Here is an 18,216-nt window from a genome sequence, read left to right on the forward strand (position 1 = left end):
TTTTGACAAACGAATATTTTGCACCAGGTCCTATTAATATTGATAGAATGACTGAGAACGACACGCATGAGGGTTCTTCATAGTCAATTATATTTGCATGCGCAGAATAAATTAGAAAAAACTACGATTTTCCTCCTTATTCAAGGGTTAATACAGTAATTTTGGGCTTTTTAGAGGTATAAATATCTTCTGTACAAGTGTCAATTTGGCAAAACTAATGCGATATTAGTAGTCAGCAACCTTGAAAACCCCAGAAACGGCTCTCAGATGTTCCACCAAAAAAATTGTATAAATATTGCTATAATTTTTTTAATCCTTTCACGATTCTTAATTAGTTTTCCTTCACTCGCAAATAATTTTTCTCTTTGGTATGTCATTTGTCCGGTGGGGTACAGATTGCCAGGACAGCAAAATTCGTCACCAGCCACCGCCGACGACAGTTTCCGGTCGTACGTAATAATGTTGTCCACGGCCACAGTCTGCCGCAATTCTCCACTACTACTTCTTACTACGTCTAATTATAGTGACTGTAGGTTTATTCTTTCTTTTTTTCCGGACACAAATAATAGTGATTGTTAGTTATTCCTTAGTTCTTTGTTTTCTTTGTGTCCGAGATGCATCCAGATTTCGAAGAACCTATCCACAACTTTCAACGACCACAGATGTCTCATTGAATCCAACAGGTATTGAAGTACATTACGTTAGCAAATTCATTGAATACCGTTTTGGTCTTTATACTTCAAACTAAAAGATTTCATTAAAGACGACGAATCCAGGTGGATATAACGCGTTTAATGCATCGATTCAGGAGTCTGGCCTGCCAAGTAGGCCTACTTCATTTCCCATATCCGACCCGCTGACTAGAGAAGCTTCCCGCCCCTGGTTTACAATGTATTGAACGTAGCCTATGTGTGCTCATAACTAACCACATTGAGTAACTCATTACCATTCTCAATAAATCAGAAGATTTTCAAATGCTAGTCGATAGAAGTGCCGAAAATATGTATGGAAATGCTTCTCACTCTTGATAAAGCGTTTTAGATGGAGGCAGATAAAGAGGTTTGTATTATATTTAACAATTACAAATGATACAACATACAATGCACTGTTCCTTGACAGTCTAGTTCAGTGATTCCCAAGTGCGGCCCCGAGGGCCGCATGCGGCCCCCAGAGAGTCTTCTTGCGGCCCCCAAAATATATTAGGAAATCGGTTATTGACAAAATAAAATATATATTTATAAAATACTCTTGCTTGACTTGACCTCTGTGGTTTTAATTATAGAATTGCAGGAAAGTTGTGCGTATGGACTGCTAGCATTATGTCACTGCTGTTTCAATGCAATGTGCCTTTGTGCCAATGTGCCAATGTAACTTTCCAGTTGAACGAGCAGTAGCTATAGATATAAATAGGTATTGACAACTTACAAAACCGAAGGAAAATCTCTCCCTCGTGGTCGCTTGACTAAAGAAAATAGGCTCAACTCCCGGATAATACAGTTTTTTTTAACATTGAAAAAAAACAACTTCCCGGTCCAGCTATGAAATAGCCGCCGTAGCGTTCCTACAGTGCTGACTCAATGTATATCAGTCGAATTTGGCCCTATACGTAACCAAAACACTAAAAAAAGAACACAAAATCTCAAAAAAGAAGACATTTGGGCGTCCTCCGAGGACACTTTAAAAACAATCAAAAAATAGGACAAATCATCTTAAAAGATGACGTATGGTAACCCTATAACTATAGATGTGCATCACGTGACTCACGGTTGAATACGCCGAGATGTATACTGATTAGTCGGCTAAAAGCAGCATAATTGGTAGTCCTATGTTCAGGGCCGTAACTGCCGTCCCCCAAACCCCCAATTTAGGGGGCCGAGCTCGAAGGGGGACCAAAATTATTTCGTGAATTGGCATAAATTATAGAATATTTTTTGAAAATTTATGCAACTTCTACCAAAAATTTTCGCGCTGGGCGCGATTTCAATTCGCCGCATATCTTGATTATTGGGTACTCTCCCCCAAGAAAAAACACGCAAGATTCATAGAAATGGGCCTATCAGCGTTGGCCATGACCGCACCACAACGCACCAAGACATATAAAGTTTTAGGTCATGTAACATGTGACTCCAAGAAGTGTGACCGATCGGCAGCGAGAAAGCCTTAGCCGTAAAGGACTGCTTTTATGATGACCAAAAACTTCGAAATACCAAAGCTTCGTTATATATACAAAATACGTATAGGTTTATTTGTCCATATAGGCGCCTAAATACTGGCGCCGAATGTTCTTGTCTTGGCAATCTGAACCCCACGGGACAAACACCATCCTGCAGGAAAGAAAATTATATGCCAGTGAAGAAATACCAACCTGAAATCGTGTGATCTTCCAGTTTAGTAGGTTTGGACAATTCTACATTTTTGATATATATAGCAGACATCAGGATGTCACGAAATAACATCATGTGAAGAAGTCATACCTAGTGGTCTGCCCGCCCAAAGACGTTTAATTTTACGGGGTCTGCAGTTTCAAGACACCTTTCACTCAGCTCTACCAGCAAATTGGATTACGTGGGCAAAGAGGAGAACCACGCGATTCCCGATCTTATTCACCGATTTTATCATGAATTATCTAAATATTCGGGCGTCGCGCTGTCTCAATAAACAGTACGATTTTAATTTCGTGGCAAAAGCGAACAACGTCATGCGGGGTCAGTTTATCACCTAATGGTCCTGACGAAGTGCCGTTACGTTCCTGCCAATGGGTATACCCCCGGATATGTTTGATTCCTATTGAGGGGGCCTATACCTTTACAAACACACCTCACTCAGCTCTACCGTTAAATCAGATTACGTGAACAGAGACAAGATGAAAATTGATAGCGAAACATGCAATTCCCGATCATATTGACCGATTCAGTCATGAAACTAAAGAAATTTCTCGCGCTTCGCGCGTTTAGACGAGAAAAGCTGATTCACTCAACGGACGGCCAATGCAGCAGATAAGTAGCGGTAAGCAGTGTACACTGTACAGTTTCGAAATCTCGCTAGGGAAATAAAACTACTTCGAAATACCCATGATGACTGTTTGGGTCCGTTTTATAGCCGTAGTATTCGTGCGGCCCCGACCGTACTCTGAAATTCTGAATTTGGCCCTCACGCCGAAAAAGTTTGGGAACCACTGGTCTAGTTGATTTGAGTTATACATTTATAATGCCTAGTCATTATTCGTCATTACTCAACCACTGCCTTCATCTGAAATGGAATAAGATGGCTGGAATTTAAGCTTTCGAATTGCTGTAATTTTCGTTCACCTAAATATTATCATCCTGTGTATTATGAATCTAATTATTTGCGGGGAAATGAAGCCGATAAATTTCAGATTCTTCTAGATCTGCAGAATGCTCACATCGATAAGAATATCAAGTCGAACCATGGCTTGAAGACGATATGTCTTGGTCAGGTGAGTTGAGGTATTTGCTGCCTGCCTAGCAGATATGAGCATGGATTAGGATTTGGAAGAACCGGATTTGTGAAATTTTGGCAGATCACTATTGGATTCGGTTTCCAGATTCTTTTCAATGGATTAGGATTAGGATTGGATTTGCCGACTCTCGGTGAGAGTGATGTCCTGTGGCGAATCTCGACAAAAAATTTCGTCCTACCAAAGTTACATCACGTACTTTGGCACTCATTTTACGTTTTACTTCTTTTCACACAAGATGTGATGTAGGCTTTCCAAGAGGAGTTCTAAGTTTATATCGGAATAAGATTAGGATTTGAATATACATAATTTCTGGATTACGGCTAGGATTAGGATTTGAAGTTTCCGATTAGGATTGGGTAAGGACAGGGGGGGCCACATATACGGCCGCGACCGGATCCGGCCTGCAATGGGATTTTTAGCGGCCCGCGGAGAGTTTCCGGTGTTATATGATAATGCGGCCCGCGGCCGGAGAAAGTTGGCCATGAAACTATTCGTTTTGTTTGAGTCTACTTACATCTGCAAGCAAGCATTTTCTACCATGAAAATGAACACGTAGAGCAGCCCCAGAGTTGCGTTCAATTCAATTCAATTTATTGCTATTTTTTTTATCATTTCAGAACACTACAAGACTGCGATAAAATGAAAGATAGGAAGGTGTCGAATCGACTTGGAGTAGTCTTCGAAATCAGACACCTACCTGGCCTAGGCGATGTAAAAAAGGAGGCATGCATACTGAATTTAAAGTAAAAGAAGATAATGTAAAAGGACAAGAGACAAAAAGAAGGCATGTGACGGTAGGTGAGATCGGTATGTCTGATCGTGGTCCGGTAAACTAGAGGGCTAACTAGCATTTATTCAGTAGAAATTGTTTCTATTTCGACTTGAATGTGGACATGGCTCGATAACTGTTGGATAGCTGTCGAGATGCTGTTCCACAATTGGGGTTCGGGATAGGCTACTTGATAGAGGGAATGCGATTTATTGTATTCCGTCCTGATCCACAAATCAGATCCGGCATATTTGATGGAGCCATGATCTTTTTTGTCTACCATATGTTAATTGGACGACGTAGACGAGCGTGTGTCGTAGCCTACTCATGCACGTTTGATACCGAAGTAAAGAAGTTATTGCAGTTTTCGGGGCGGTAGAATTCATACATAAACGTGGCAATTTCTAGTTTTCGCATATCTTTTATGTTTGGGACACCGAATATATTGAGCAGTGATTTGTTGGAAACACATCCCGGTCCCTTTGGGGCCCTGAATATGATACGAAAGACCTGATGTTTTAATTTTTGCAGTGGCTTAAGTGTGCTAACACTAGTAGCCCCCAAATCCAACTGATGATCCCGTGTAGTCTTTACTAAGGTTTTCTACGTCCGACATGCTATACCTGAGTTAAAAGAACTTGTCGACAACTTTGATCAACCACAGATGTCATTGACTTCAACAGCTATTGAAGTATATTACCTTAAACAATTCATTTAATACTGTTTTTGGCCTCTATGCTTTCAACTTGAAATTCACACTATATACGATGTATTCCTGTTATAGGTGGATAGATACACGATTACTGCATTGATTTAGGAATCCGGCCCACCAAGTACTTCATTTTCCTATATGCGGCCCGCCGACCGGAGAAGTTGCCCGCCCCTGGATTAGGATATAGAAATTTCAAATCCGTTCATCTCTGCTGCCTAGTCTGAATCTGATTGAGTGAATGTTTGTAGAGAGTCACTCAGTATGAGAAATTGTTTCAGCCGTTTCAAAATGAAAATATATATTGTACAATACTGAACAAATCTGGTGACATCATTCAAGATCAGGCATCTAATCAGTTATAATCGAATGTGATCAGATGTTCATTTGCTTCCAATAAGATTCCGATGATGTAGGGAAATTTATGCATCCTAACATATTTGCCACGCATCTTGACGCTTCAATTTAGAATCAACTGCTTAGTAAACTATTGATCAATTCAGCTGAATTTATATCTTTGTTATGCAAAGTCCCGTGAAAACAGTTCTATTTGACTGAAATCATCTGCTCTGAATTCACACATGAATATTTGGCAATAATTTTAGAGTAACATATCGTTTTAATTCCATGCATATGCAGTCGATACAACGACTTCAAAGTGGAGTCTTCCTTATTTTGTGTTTGTACATCATGAGAATAGAGATTTACAATCATCCGAAAACGTGAGAAGACCCTTTGTGATGATAACACTGGTCAATATGATTGTTGCTTTCTGGCCAAAATGGTGACTATGAAGTCAATTTTCGTACGCTGATTACAAATATGAAGTCGCCTTTTTCTATCACGACATGATTTTTTATAATCTGTGATTTAAAATTTTGCATTTCAGTGTTAAAAACAGCCTGTTCTGTGACGCAGTCCTTGCTGTTGGGTCATAGCTGTAACTATTGTGACGTCATAAGAGTTGGTTGGAAATTAAACATGGAACGGCAACGACCGATTTCGCAGCTTCGTTCCGCTTCGCTGAGTGGAGAATCGTTTTGCGTAAGCGACTGTAGGATTTCAGGCAATCCAAAAGCTATCTTCCCGGGTGCGGAAATTACTGAATCTGGTCTTGATCGAAAGCTACTGTTGCACCGATTCCAAAAAATATAAATTAAAATATGATCAGGAACTGATCCACCTAGAATCCGTCCTCCAAGTCTGAAATATCGGCATTGCACAGAACAATCGGGTAACCGCAACACAATGGCCAAAACAATGACCCGTTGCGACTCTCCGATTGTTCGAACAATGCCGATATTGCACTGCAATATGCACAGCACATTGAATGAAAAATAAAGTGATATTGAGGCTGTGCAGCATTTGAAAACAAAAACCTTTAACAATTGGTGTGCCAATGGTTTGGAGAAAGTCGCATTGACATGGAAAAGATTGTTACTGTTACTAGCAGGGTTGCCATACCGTCCTTATTTCTAAGATTTGTCCTTATTTGAAAGGGCCACGTCTTAGAAAACTCAACTGTCCTTATTTCTAAGAAATGTCCTTATTTTAGACTTACGTCCTTATTTTGTCTTATTTTCAACCACTACAGAACTTCGATCGTTTTCCTCTGGTATCTGTGTTGCATAATATTCTCAAATTATGCTTTTGCGTCGAGATTTCATGACATCATAAATGAAAGGATCTCTCGTGACATACACACCACAAGATTTGACTTCCAAGTTGTGAGATATCTATAGGGCAGTGAGTGGTGGTATAGCAGTTTCGTCTGCACCAAGCTACCGCAGCGGACGTCATTTTAGCATTAAACAGCAGTACCAGGTTCCTGCTGTTTGGTCTACAGCAGAATAAGCTCAAGCTGTGTGGAAGGCAGCATTTATTGCGTAGTGAAAAAAGGTGCAGGGCAGTCGACACATTAGTTGAACAGTTAAAGCTAGAAATCAGTGGTTCTTAACCTTTTTTCCTGCAGCGCCCCCTTTCGAATATTGCCCAAGTCTGGCGCCCCCCGCATCATATTTCAAGAGCGGTAGTAAAAACAAGGGGTAAGAGTTCGAAGTCCGGTCGGTATTTTCAGTTCTGGACTTCACTATTGGAAACACCATGAATCGCGTCCGAGGACCACTCGATTAATTAACGCTATGACAATGTATGCGCTATATTCGGGATCAAATCAAGGTTGTTGTAACAACTATCGGGAACGGACTCACACCATCTGGTCGATCAACTTTAACATAAATGTATTCGAAACAAAGCAATCCATGTTATATAACGGTCGTGTAATGTTGCTGATCTTATGATACCATGAAGAAATATTCCGAAGATTCAATTTTGTAGCTTTCAAATACAAATGATTTTAGTCAATCATTTTGACCAATATGATTGAAAGCAACTTTAATGTAGGCTACAAAGGGCTCTCAGTCTCGCTCTTAAAAGTAGCACAATGTCTCTTTCTTCGATCTCGACGCGCTGTTCGCTGCAGTGTAAAATACCTAGTTCGAAGTATTTCTTTGATATTAGCCCGAAGTAGCGCAATTTATTTAACATGAATTGTAATAAACCACTGCATATATGTAAACATTGAAGAGTATATTCATATTGAAATGAACCCGAATATTCTGGGCTGACACTCGTCAGGGGTAGGGTCACTCGTCAGCAACTAGTAGAGTAGACGAGTGTCAGCCGAAATTATTCGGGTTCATTTCAATATGAATATACTATTCAATTGTATATTGAAGTTCTGTACCTCCAAGAAGCTCTTTAAATATGTAAACAATGTAGCAAATAGCGGCGTCAGGAATTTCGCGCGCAGCGCGACGGCAAATTCCGAGATTCAGCGGATTGTGTCGAATGTTAATTTGCAATGAGAACTCAGGGATATAGGCTTTAGAACTGTTGTTCTACTATATAATCATATGTCCCTACTGTACCCTCTACTGCGACGCCATTTTTCGTCAGTGCCCCATACCGCCCCCTGAGCCCAGCGCCCCCCATATCGCCCCTGAGCGTTTCCGCCCCCTTCAAAATTCAAATCGCCCCTTGGGGGGGCGCTGACAACAAGGTTAAGAAACACTGCTATAAATCATTGATAAATGTATCTAAATTATGTTGCACTTGCGCATTTAGTTTTAGCTAATAGTAAGGCGAAATCGGATTAGTTAAAATGAGCAGGCGTAAAAACGTTTTTCGTGACGATTATGAGAGAGAATTCAAAGGTATCTAACGAAGCTTGAACGGCGAGTGTTTCGTACATTGGAATATCTGCAAATGTGACATTAACCTGGAGGCCATAGGAGAGACCGCTATTTCAACTCACATTGGTATCCCAAAACAAAAGAAGTGTGTCATAATGATCAATTTGAGCCCGTCGATGTATACTTTTTCCACAAGTCGATCAGCACTAACGACCACAGACTACAAGGCAGCTGCTGCACGAGGGTACCTGGGCATTCCATACTGTCAAACACCAGCAATCATTCCTCGCCAACGATCGTACATCGCAATTGTTCAAAGCAATATTCCCCGCTTCCAACATCCCAAATAACTTTTTTCGGCCAGGACCAAGACTATAAGCATTGTTATTGGAGTTCTTGCTCCACTCGTCAAAAAAGATTTTGTTTAAACTTGGTGTACGGCCTTTTCCGTCTTGATTGACACCTCTAATCACAACGAGGTCAAGAAGGTTGGTTTATCACCCTATGGGGGGCCAAAGACTAATATTTTTTTGGGGGGAGGACTGACGAAGTGCTGTTTCGGCCCTGAGTAAAGGTAAACCTAGACCTGAGCCGTCGTGAGAACCAGTAAGCACTTTCCAATAACAAAGAGTTGCTGAAGCAGATTGTTTTTGGCGAAAAGTACAGAATTCGATATGCCCCGGCTCGTATAAATACAAAGTATTTTTGGGTCCATGTCGATGGCAACCCTGGTTACTAGAGTTTTTTTTTTGTTTTATTCAATGTCAAAAATGAGCATAAAATTCAACATCCAATCGAATTGCGCAATATGACCGATTTCTCGTGGGCCAGATGTCACAATTTTATTTCCTTCAAGAGTTTTACCAACAGTAGGAGAAGATTCTCTCGGTGAAAATGCCTCGTCTGAAGAATTTTCTCAGCATGAGTGCGATGGTGATCAGCAGCTACGTTAACTTAAATCAAGCTGTTCTAAATAAATTTGTCGAAAATTTTAATTTGTCAAAGGAATCTGCTCTTACTGTAGGTTCCAAATTAAAAGTCAAACGTATACTACGCACTGATACGCGTGTTACATGCGTCGTGATAGTGAATACACACGCTTCGTTGCCTCCGAACCTTCTTTAGTTCATCCATTGTGTCGATGTTTAAGGTCTCATAGAGACATTGGGAACTGAGAATTCCGCCGCTTTATTTTTACATCAAGCTTAAAAGCTGTAATGTCGCAAAATGCAAATCATTGTGCTTCTACCCCTGTAGCTCAGGGCCGGGCAACATACGGCTCGCGACGGGATTTTGTCCGGCCCGTTGCCCCAGTCTGCCGAGATTTCCCACTACTTGCTTAAACGTCAACTTTTAGTGACTGTATGTTATTATATACGTGTGTGCGCAGCGTACGTGAGTAGAGTTTACGGGTAAGATTGTCGAAGCGAGAAGACTTGCATTATTGGCATTAATCATGTACTCAACCCTAATGAATTGATATCTTGGTAAATTTGGGATACCGGGCTTATCAAACGCCTTGAAATCCCAATTAAGGATTGCACCATTTGCACCATAGTGTCCTATATGGTGTGCACACAAGCAAATCTGACGGCTTAGCGAAATTGGTCCACGTCACACTTTCAATTTGGCTAAAGTCAATTTGACGGTATTTTTTGACCGGCTTGCCGAATATTAAATTATATAAAACTGGTATCTATAGAAAGCTACCGCGGTACTGATTGCAAAAATATATAAATTTTATGCTGCTAGTGGCCCTGGAACCCCAAAATCCCCCTCGGATGTTGCATTGTAACGGAGTTTGGTATTGTGACGCATCCATGCCATCTGAGCAGCTCAGGAGCAAGTGCGCACGCGATAAGAGTGAGAGTGTGAATGCTCAATTGGTTGCCCAATAATGGCCATGACGCTTGCGGTTTGCGCTGCTTTCACTTGCTCCCAGATGGCGTGATTGCGTCACAATACCAAATACCGTTATAATGCAACATTCGAGGCTGATTTTGGGGGTTCCAGAGCTACGAGCAGAATAACATTTATATTTCCGCAATCAGTACCGCGGTAGCTTTCGATTGACACCCGTTTTATCAAATTTCGCGATCTGCAAGCCGGTCACTATAGGACACTATGATGAGAAGCAGACATGGCGTCGCTGGTATGACAATGCTGTTCTCAAATCTACATTGTCGTCGCCATTATCGGCGAGAAATGGCTTTGAAGTGACATTGCTGTCGTTAATATACATTTATTAAATGCGATTTATTCCGTGTATAGTGGATAACTGGGAGAGTAGTGTATCGATTCAGCAATCCGGCCCGCCAAGAACTTGATTTTCCTATATCCTGCTCGCCGACTGGAGAAGTTGTCCGCCCCTACTGTAGCTGGTACAGCTGGCATCAAAGGGTCTTACGAAAATATGAAACTTTTGATTTCAACTTTGAAATATAGTACTCAAACTACTCAAAAGTGTAAAGTTTCTGTTGATTTTAACTCATAAATTTGCTACTGGTTTAACTATCCTTGTTTTATGCGTGAATGGTACAGTAGAAATCATTGACTTAAAAGTAAGTGGTCGATAAGGGAATATCTTCAACCAGGCTTTAAAATGTTTTGGGGCCTGCTCTTATCAACAGATCTAGGCCAATGTTGTATATCCACCATTACATATTAAACTGGATCTCATGAAAAACTTTTTAAAAGCTTTGATCAAAGAGAGTGCATGTTCTAAACACATTCTCCAACAGGTTCCTCACTTGAGTTAATACAATTGACCCGTAGGACAGCGCACAGAACTGATACAATCAGGAGGAGGAGTAATCGTTGCGAGTAATGACTGACTCGAGTATATTAACTGACTGATTATAGTCCAGACACAATAAGTCTCCCGTTGCGTGTATTGTAGAATGGTGATCAAACAACCAAGACTATATCATATCGTTAAAATACGCTGACAATACTCTAGATAAGAAATTACATTAATATCAGTCAGATTCAAGAGCGGCGTGTATGTCCTGTTTACAGTGCAACAGCTTACGCGAGGAATGAATCGTGGTCTCACTTCTTCTCACATCCAACGAAGTGACTCGAGCGTGACCAACCATTGATACAGACAAAAAACACCGTCACAACAATAGAGAGTGTATTTGTTTGACCTCAAATAAGAACACTCACGCTTTCAAGTAATGCCGTTCCTTCTACGTGCCCTCGTTGCAGATAAAAATTCGGGATTTCAGTCAAATAAGCTCGTTAGGTTTTGGAACAAATTTCAAAATATCTAGTAATCAATTAAAGCAATGTATTGATTACCTTTGCTCCAAGTACATTGTTATGAAATGTACCTATTGAATTGTGATATTTTGCATTTGCGCAATAATACGCGTTTGTGTGGCTAGACTTTGCTATGCCTTCAATTTGCATTGTTTCTGGTTTTCAGTGGCACTGCACATTAGGGCTGTTGAAAATTGAAGCATAAATAAAATGCTGGTTATGTATCGTTTTTTTCACACAACTTATCAATTTCATGGGGTAGCCATGTTGAAAATTTTCTATATCTATTTTTTATTAAATAAGTACAAAACTTTCTTCTCACATATCATTGCTTTCTACAGGTTGGAATTGTAGCAAAATTGGCCGGCAACGTGTTTTGGCAACCTAACCATTTTATCAAGTAACCAGTAAAATTTGAAGACAAAGACGATATTTTTAACAGCCTTACTTTACATACCTTCCTTGCTTCATTTTCAAACCAAGTTCTTTTACTGTTATTGTTGTTCTCTCTTGCTATGATATATCCATATTGAACTGTGTAATATGCTTTTGTGTGGATTACTCTTTGTTTCTGCTTTCAATTTGTATTGTTACTTTTATAACGACAATTTACATGCACTGCTTCGTTTAATGATCATTCTTTACTAACCGATTCTTTTGCAATGTGAATAAAATATTGTTTCGAGCCAAACCTGTGGACGTGGAGCGATTGATAGATTGCAGGTTTATAGTTTCGATCTCTGCAGCGATAGGTACGGAGATGGACACGGGATAGTGGACAGTGGACACACATCTCCAAGCCACACGCCATTCTGACATATATTGCTACCACACAATTTGGCATCTAAAATAAATCGATTTTCGTGTGTTTTGCTGGTGCATAGGTGCAGGCATTGGAGTTTACAGTGCAATTATCGAGAGTTAAGAATTATTCTTGAAATTTTCTTTGACCTACACGCGCGGGGTTGATTTTCGATTTTAATATAGTAGACTCCTTTGTAATCTGAGCCCCACAGTAAAGATGCGAAAAGCAGGAGAAATATGACACGCCCTATAAAGAGATATAGTCTACCCCAGTGGTGGGCAAACTTTTGAGCTCGCGGGCCGCATTTAACATCTGAATCCATTCGCGGGCCGCACTATATAAAATTGGGATTATAAACCAAAACGCAATATTGGTATTTGATTATATAGTGAGGACATGTAGATGCTTATTTAAAACAAACCAAGCATTTCGTTGATGATATCATACATGCGCCAAAAACAGTGGCGAGATTTCGTCGGCTGGTCGACCTCAACAACCAATTTGTCAAAACTATAGGGATGAAAATCGGTGGTACCGATTTTTAAAATAGGATTTAAATATAAATTTGTCAGCAGCGATCGGTTGATAGATTTGTTAATTTCACTTTTGGTTCAATTCCTGGATACACAATGCTGACAGCATGATAACCATGTTAGCTTCAAACACGCTTCTACTGTGTGTGAATAAAATATAAATACCCTAATTCTACGCATACAGAGAACGAATCTACCTAAGACAAGCGCGAATCGTTTTTCATAAGAACATCACTGAAAAAATTGAAACTGGAGTGGCCAATCTGAAATCACACTCGTGACCCGAATTACGTCAATCTCGTTTAGCATTTCTGTGATTTTTGGCAGTTTGAACCTTTCCAACTGCGTGAGCTTTATTATCGGGCTGTCGCGCCAGACATTAAACGAAAAAATAATCTAGGAAGTACGTACCTTAGAACAGTGGTTCTCAAACTTTGCAAGAGACCAAACTTTGCCCCCTTACGATGGGGAAAGATTACGTGTCACCTTTATCGTCATATCACAAAACGCAACCAGGATGCTAGCAAACCTAACGGGTAGTTTGATGACATGGAAGGCTACGACTGTTGATGAGAGATTTTTGCATATTAAAATGAGACTAAATACAGAACAACAACTGTGAATTGGATGTAAATCTCGTAATGTAAATTTTTTCAGTTGATCCCAGCTTCGCGCCCTTCGTAAGATGCTTTTACCCCCTCAAGGTGAGCGCGCCCGCCAGTTTGAGAACCACTTCCTTAAAAATATCATGGTGAAATATACTAAAAAGTTTAATCAAGTCCCTGCATTAATTCGATTTTTAGTATGCATTTCATCAATATTTTTAAAAAGTTTCTTTAGACTCTCGCGGGCCGCACAGAACGGTGTGGCGTGCCGCATGCGGCCCGCGGGCCGTAGTTTGCCCACCCCTGGTCTACCCAGTTCTTGTCGTGTTCCCCTCATCACGAAGGAAACTTGTTTCTGGTAGGTATACGTTTGCGCGTATCCAATATCTTTCCACTATACCGACAATCTTGATGGGAGGTCAAGAAATAATAGCATGCAACAATTGGCCCGCACCACCACTACACCACAGTCACAATTCAGCTACTGATTGCGTGTTGATCTAGACGAGGGGCTCCCAACATGGGCGATTTTGAGAAATAGGGGAGGCGAAATGACAAATGGGGCGAATAGGGGGCGATTGGAACGAAATGTTAGAACGTCAAGTCAAATATCTTCAATCAAATACTTGGTTTATTGCTAAGTTCAATATATGTTCGATCGATGTTGATAGAAAAGTGGTTCAATACTTGACCCATCCCAGCATGCGACACGTAGCTTCCAGTCACAGAAATATGCCTCACATCACAGTGATTCTCTGCAAGCCTTATGCGAATCCTCGAAAAACAAAATCTACCACACGACAAATGCAAAAATACTTCACTATAAAATACTCGTGCACAAACTGGAATGTGAACTGTTGTGCAGTTATAAAAGAACTAAACCACTAAACACGATTCTTGCACGATACAAAATTAATAACGTGACTTCTGCTGTGTGAGACGAATGTGGGACTTCATCTCCGCCGTGCCCATGAGACTGGTTCATCGAAGGCCTGTGTCTCGCCTGACTATAGGTTGGAACCACTGTGCTAATATTACAGTATAAATCGGATGAAATAAATTATACTACTGTAGAACATTCCAAGGCCAGTTTGTCAGCACGAACCTTTGACATATGGTAGGGTTACCATATTTTGGAAATGTGAAAAGAGGACACTTTTTTAAAATTTTCAGACTTGCAATACCGGAGGAAAATCCTTAAGAAATGGTAAATATTTGCCTCTTCATGTTCGGTTGACTAGAAACAAGGCCAACTTTCCGGCCCAGCTCTCGAAATAGCCGCCGGAGCGTTACTTCAGTGCTGATTTACTATGACTCGCTCCAATTTCACCCCATATATTTCAACAAAATTCTCAAAAAAGAGGACATATGGGCGATTGGGCGTCCTCCGAGGACACTTTCGAAAATGTCAAATAAGAGGACAAATCCTCTTACAAGAGGACTTATGGTAACCCTAAAATATTGAGCTTCGCACGACGACCACCTACGCGAGCACAACGGTCGTTACATCCCTGAGCCTGCGCCATTAATTTGATTCACTTTAGGATCGGTAGAGCGAGCGTTTTATGATGCAATAAACCGTTTCTAGAATGAAAAGTGACATGTCCTTTGCTGATCAACTGAATAAATTCCCCTTCTCATTCAATCTCATAGGAGCCTTGTTCGAGAGCGCACGTAATGGTACGAATTTGAATGACCCATGAAAAATATTTATTGCGGTACACTCATTTTATATGCGTGTAAATCTTCACTTCGCCGTTGCATTCACTTTGTTCTTGAAGCACTGAAAATATCAAAATATCAGAGACCAGTGTCAACTTATGTTAGTAGCACGAAACAATTTATATCGAACGACACCGAGAGATGTTAGCATACGCTGTAGGCACCTGTTAAACATTATTAATTTTTGGAACGAAAACTGCGTGAAGCAATCACTACCTCCGATCTAAAGAATAATAATCCATCCCGACTCACCCGGTTGGAAGTAGGGTTGCATTTAAATCAAATTGTGTTTAAAACAACTGCTTAGAACCTATTTGAATACAAGTAGAAAACCAAATATTTCAGTTAACACATTCTGCATGTTGAGCCGAAATATTGCAATTATATAGCCTACGTTGTTTTACAAGGGCCCAGTTTTACACATTTGGATTGCAAATTCATTTCCATGTATATCAGAACCGTAATTCCATAAGTCGGATAAAGTAAGGTCGAATCACAAATCCACGGAAGACTTGCCGTTAATCATTCCGGCGAAGCTTTGAACTCCATTGGGCGTTACGAACAAAAACAATTCCGATTTCGATGATATCAGTTACGGTGGGTGGGAATCGAAAAAAAATCGAACGTGTTCCCCAGTACCATGACCACTTAACTTCACCTAATCTATCTTTGAGGACTCGGTCCTGTATAATTTAGAGCAGTGGTTCTCAACCTGGGGGGCGCGCCCCCCTTGAGGAGCGTGAAAGCATCTGAAGGGGGGCGCGAAGAAGCGGTCAACTGAAAAATTTTTTCGCGCTCTGCGCGATTTACCTCCAGTTCACGAGTGTTTCTCTATATAGAGACCGAATTTCATATTTTTGAATTCTCTCATCAACAGTCATAACCTTCCATGCCATCAAACAGTCTGTTGGGGTTGCAAGCATCCCGGTTGGATTTTGTGATATGACGATAAGGGGGGCGCGAAATTTTTCACGTTCATAAAGGGGGGCATGTCTAAAAAAAGGTTGAGAACCACTGATTTAGAGGATCATCAATAGCGGGCTCATACTATACCGAACTTTGATAACAGGTAAAGTCACATAAGGCGGATTCATGTACTCATGGCTACTACTAAAACAGCCGCTGATGATATCTAAGCATATAGTTAGTAAAATATTGATACTTACTCAGTTCTACTCTTCGTAGTAACCTTTGGCTCCGTCGTAGTACCCTTTGGCTCCATCGTAGTAGCCCTTGGCACCATCGTAGTAACCTTTGGCTCCGTCGTAGTAGCCTTTAGCTCCATCGTAATAGCCCTTGGATCCATCGTAGTAGCCTTTGGCCCCGTCGTAGTAACCTTTGGCACCATCGTAGTAGCCCTTGGATTCATCGTAGTAGCCCTTTGATTCGTCTTCATTCATACCGTAGTAACCCTTGGATTCGTCGTAGTAGCCTTTGGCACCGTCGTAGTAGCCTTTGGCACCATCGTAGTAGCCTTTGGCACCGTCGTAGTAACCTTTGGCACCATCGTAGTAACCCTTGGATTCGTCGTAGTAGCCCTTCGATTCATCTTCATCCATACCGTAGTAGCCCTTGGATTCATCTTCATCCTGGCCGTAATATCCGCGTTCCTGGTCGTACCGCCTCCTTCTGGCGTAATAACGACGACGTCTGGCCCACCAGGCATCAGCCTGGAGGGCAAGCCCAAGGACGACGAGAAGTACGAGTGTGGTGTTCAGCTGCATGTCGAATCTATGCAAATTTGAACAACTGTTATTTTCACATCTTAAAAAGCATAGAGGTGAGCCGTGCTACAAGTCGACAGATACGGAATGTCATGATCAAGATTATCGGTCTGATGTAAATGACCACTGTATAGTCAAAAAATTGCCATGAATATCACACACATACGACAACAACAACAACATCTTAAAAAAGTATGGAATTTGCAATACCGTCTCACCTTAGTATCGTTCCAGTGCTACCGTAGCTCTTGATCGATGTGGAGCAGTTGAAATGTCAAACTCCTTTTATAGCTTTCATGATGGGATAACTTTCACAGAAAATTGCTCCATACTTGATCACTGCTCCTTCCTCACTATTGTTTCTACAGACGATTGTATTATGTCAACAAAAGGATTTCCGATGATTATCATTGCATATTTTCACTGATACGTCTCATGAAAAACCCTCTATCCCGACGTGTAATAATTTCAATGCAGATGTTGAAGCTGGTGTTGGGATGACTCGAGTGATGACATGGCCCGAATTCATCGTATGTAAAATGTGTGTGGACTCGTCACAATTTTCACAAGCATTAACTCATAAAGCAGACTACTTCGCAGTACATTTTGAACCTATCAGCCACACTAGCTCGTCAATACCTATCAGTTTACAACTGGTTTCATTGTCCATTTGTCTTATTTCAGAGTTCTTCAACTTAATCAAAGACAGACAGCTTCGGCAGGTCTCCTCTGCCGTCACGATGGCCTTGAATAGCATCAGAGGATCATGAGAGTCAGTATGCATGAAAGTATTCCATAATGTCGTTCGTGTGGGACTATACCTGAGGCGCTACGCATTGTTCATTTGCGTGTCATTGACACCGGTAGTTGAATTCGAATCCATATCGAAGGCTTGCATAAATGATCAAGACACTGCTGCCTACGACGCCAGACACACAGATATTCGATGGTTTGTTGAATAGTTGACGTTATGTTTTACTGAGAACCGGACTAAGTGTTTTCCTGGCGTTTTTAATGGAATTTACGTACACACTCAAATCTCTACACTACTCATACGAGTTTGGCACTCAATGCTTCCTGAATATTAGTCCGTAAAGAAGGAATAACGTAACGTATCGTAATTGATATTACCGTGTCGGCTGATGCGCTATCATCGGATGCCTGATTTCGTTCACTTTCGCCTAATTATGATGATTTCCTCTACCGCCGGCTTAGCATGCAGTAGTCGCATAGTTGGTTTAACTGAGAGGCAACCAAGGACATTATCGTCGACGCCGGAGTATTTTTATTCGTACGATCAAGACATACAATACAATTAGGGTTGCATTTACAATAAGACCTTAACATGTTTAAAACAAGGCCTTAACATGTTTGTTTTTCAATATTCAATGGTGACGTCATAGTGGACTG

The 18,216-nt window shown here is 40.9% G+C and overlaps 1 protein-coding gene across 16 annotated transcripts in view; it reads right to left on the reverse strand.

Moving 5' to 3' along the window:
- Nucleotides 1–17,172, reverse strand: part of LOC145455785 (uncharacterized) — a 109,213-nt gene extending 92,041 nt beyond the window's left edge. For all 16 annotated transcript variants that reach the window (XM_080333798.1, XM_080333803.1, XM_080333790.1 and 13 more), the window contains exons 1-2: nucleotides 17,025–17,172; nucleotides 16,335–16,813 (exon numbers count right to left, since the gene is read on the reverse strand). In XM_080333798.1, coding sequence (XP_080189924.1) covers nucleotides 16,335–16,806 — 472 coding nt within the window. In that variant the 5' untranslated portion in view covers nucleotides 16,807–16,813; nucleotides 17,025–17,172. The remainder of the gene's footprint in view (nucleotides 1–16,334; nucleotides 16,814–17,024) is intronic.
- Nucleotides 17,173–18,216: the final 1,044 nt, after the last annotated feature.

The sequence above is a fragment of the Botryllus schlosseri genome, chromosome 14, assembly GCF_051294905.1.
Source record: "Botryllus schlosseri isolate E-star chromosome 14, Bs_hap1, whole genome shotgun sequence".
Taxonomy (NCBI): domain Eukaryota; kingdom Metazoa; phylum Chordata; class Ascidiacea; order Stolidobranchia; family Styelidae; genus Botryllus; species Botryllus schlosseri.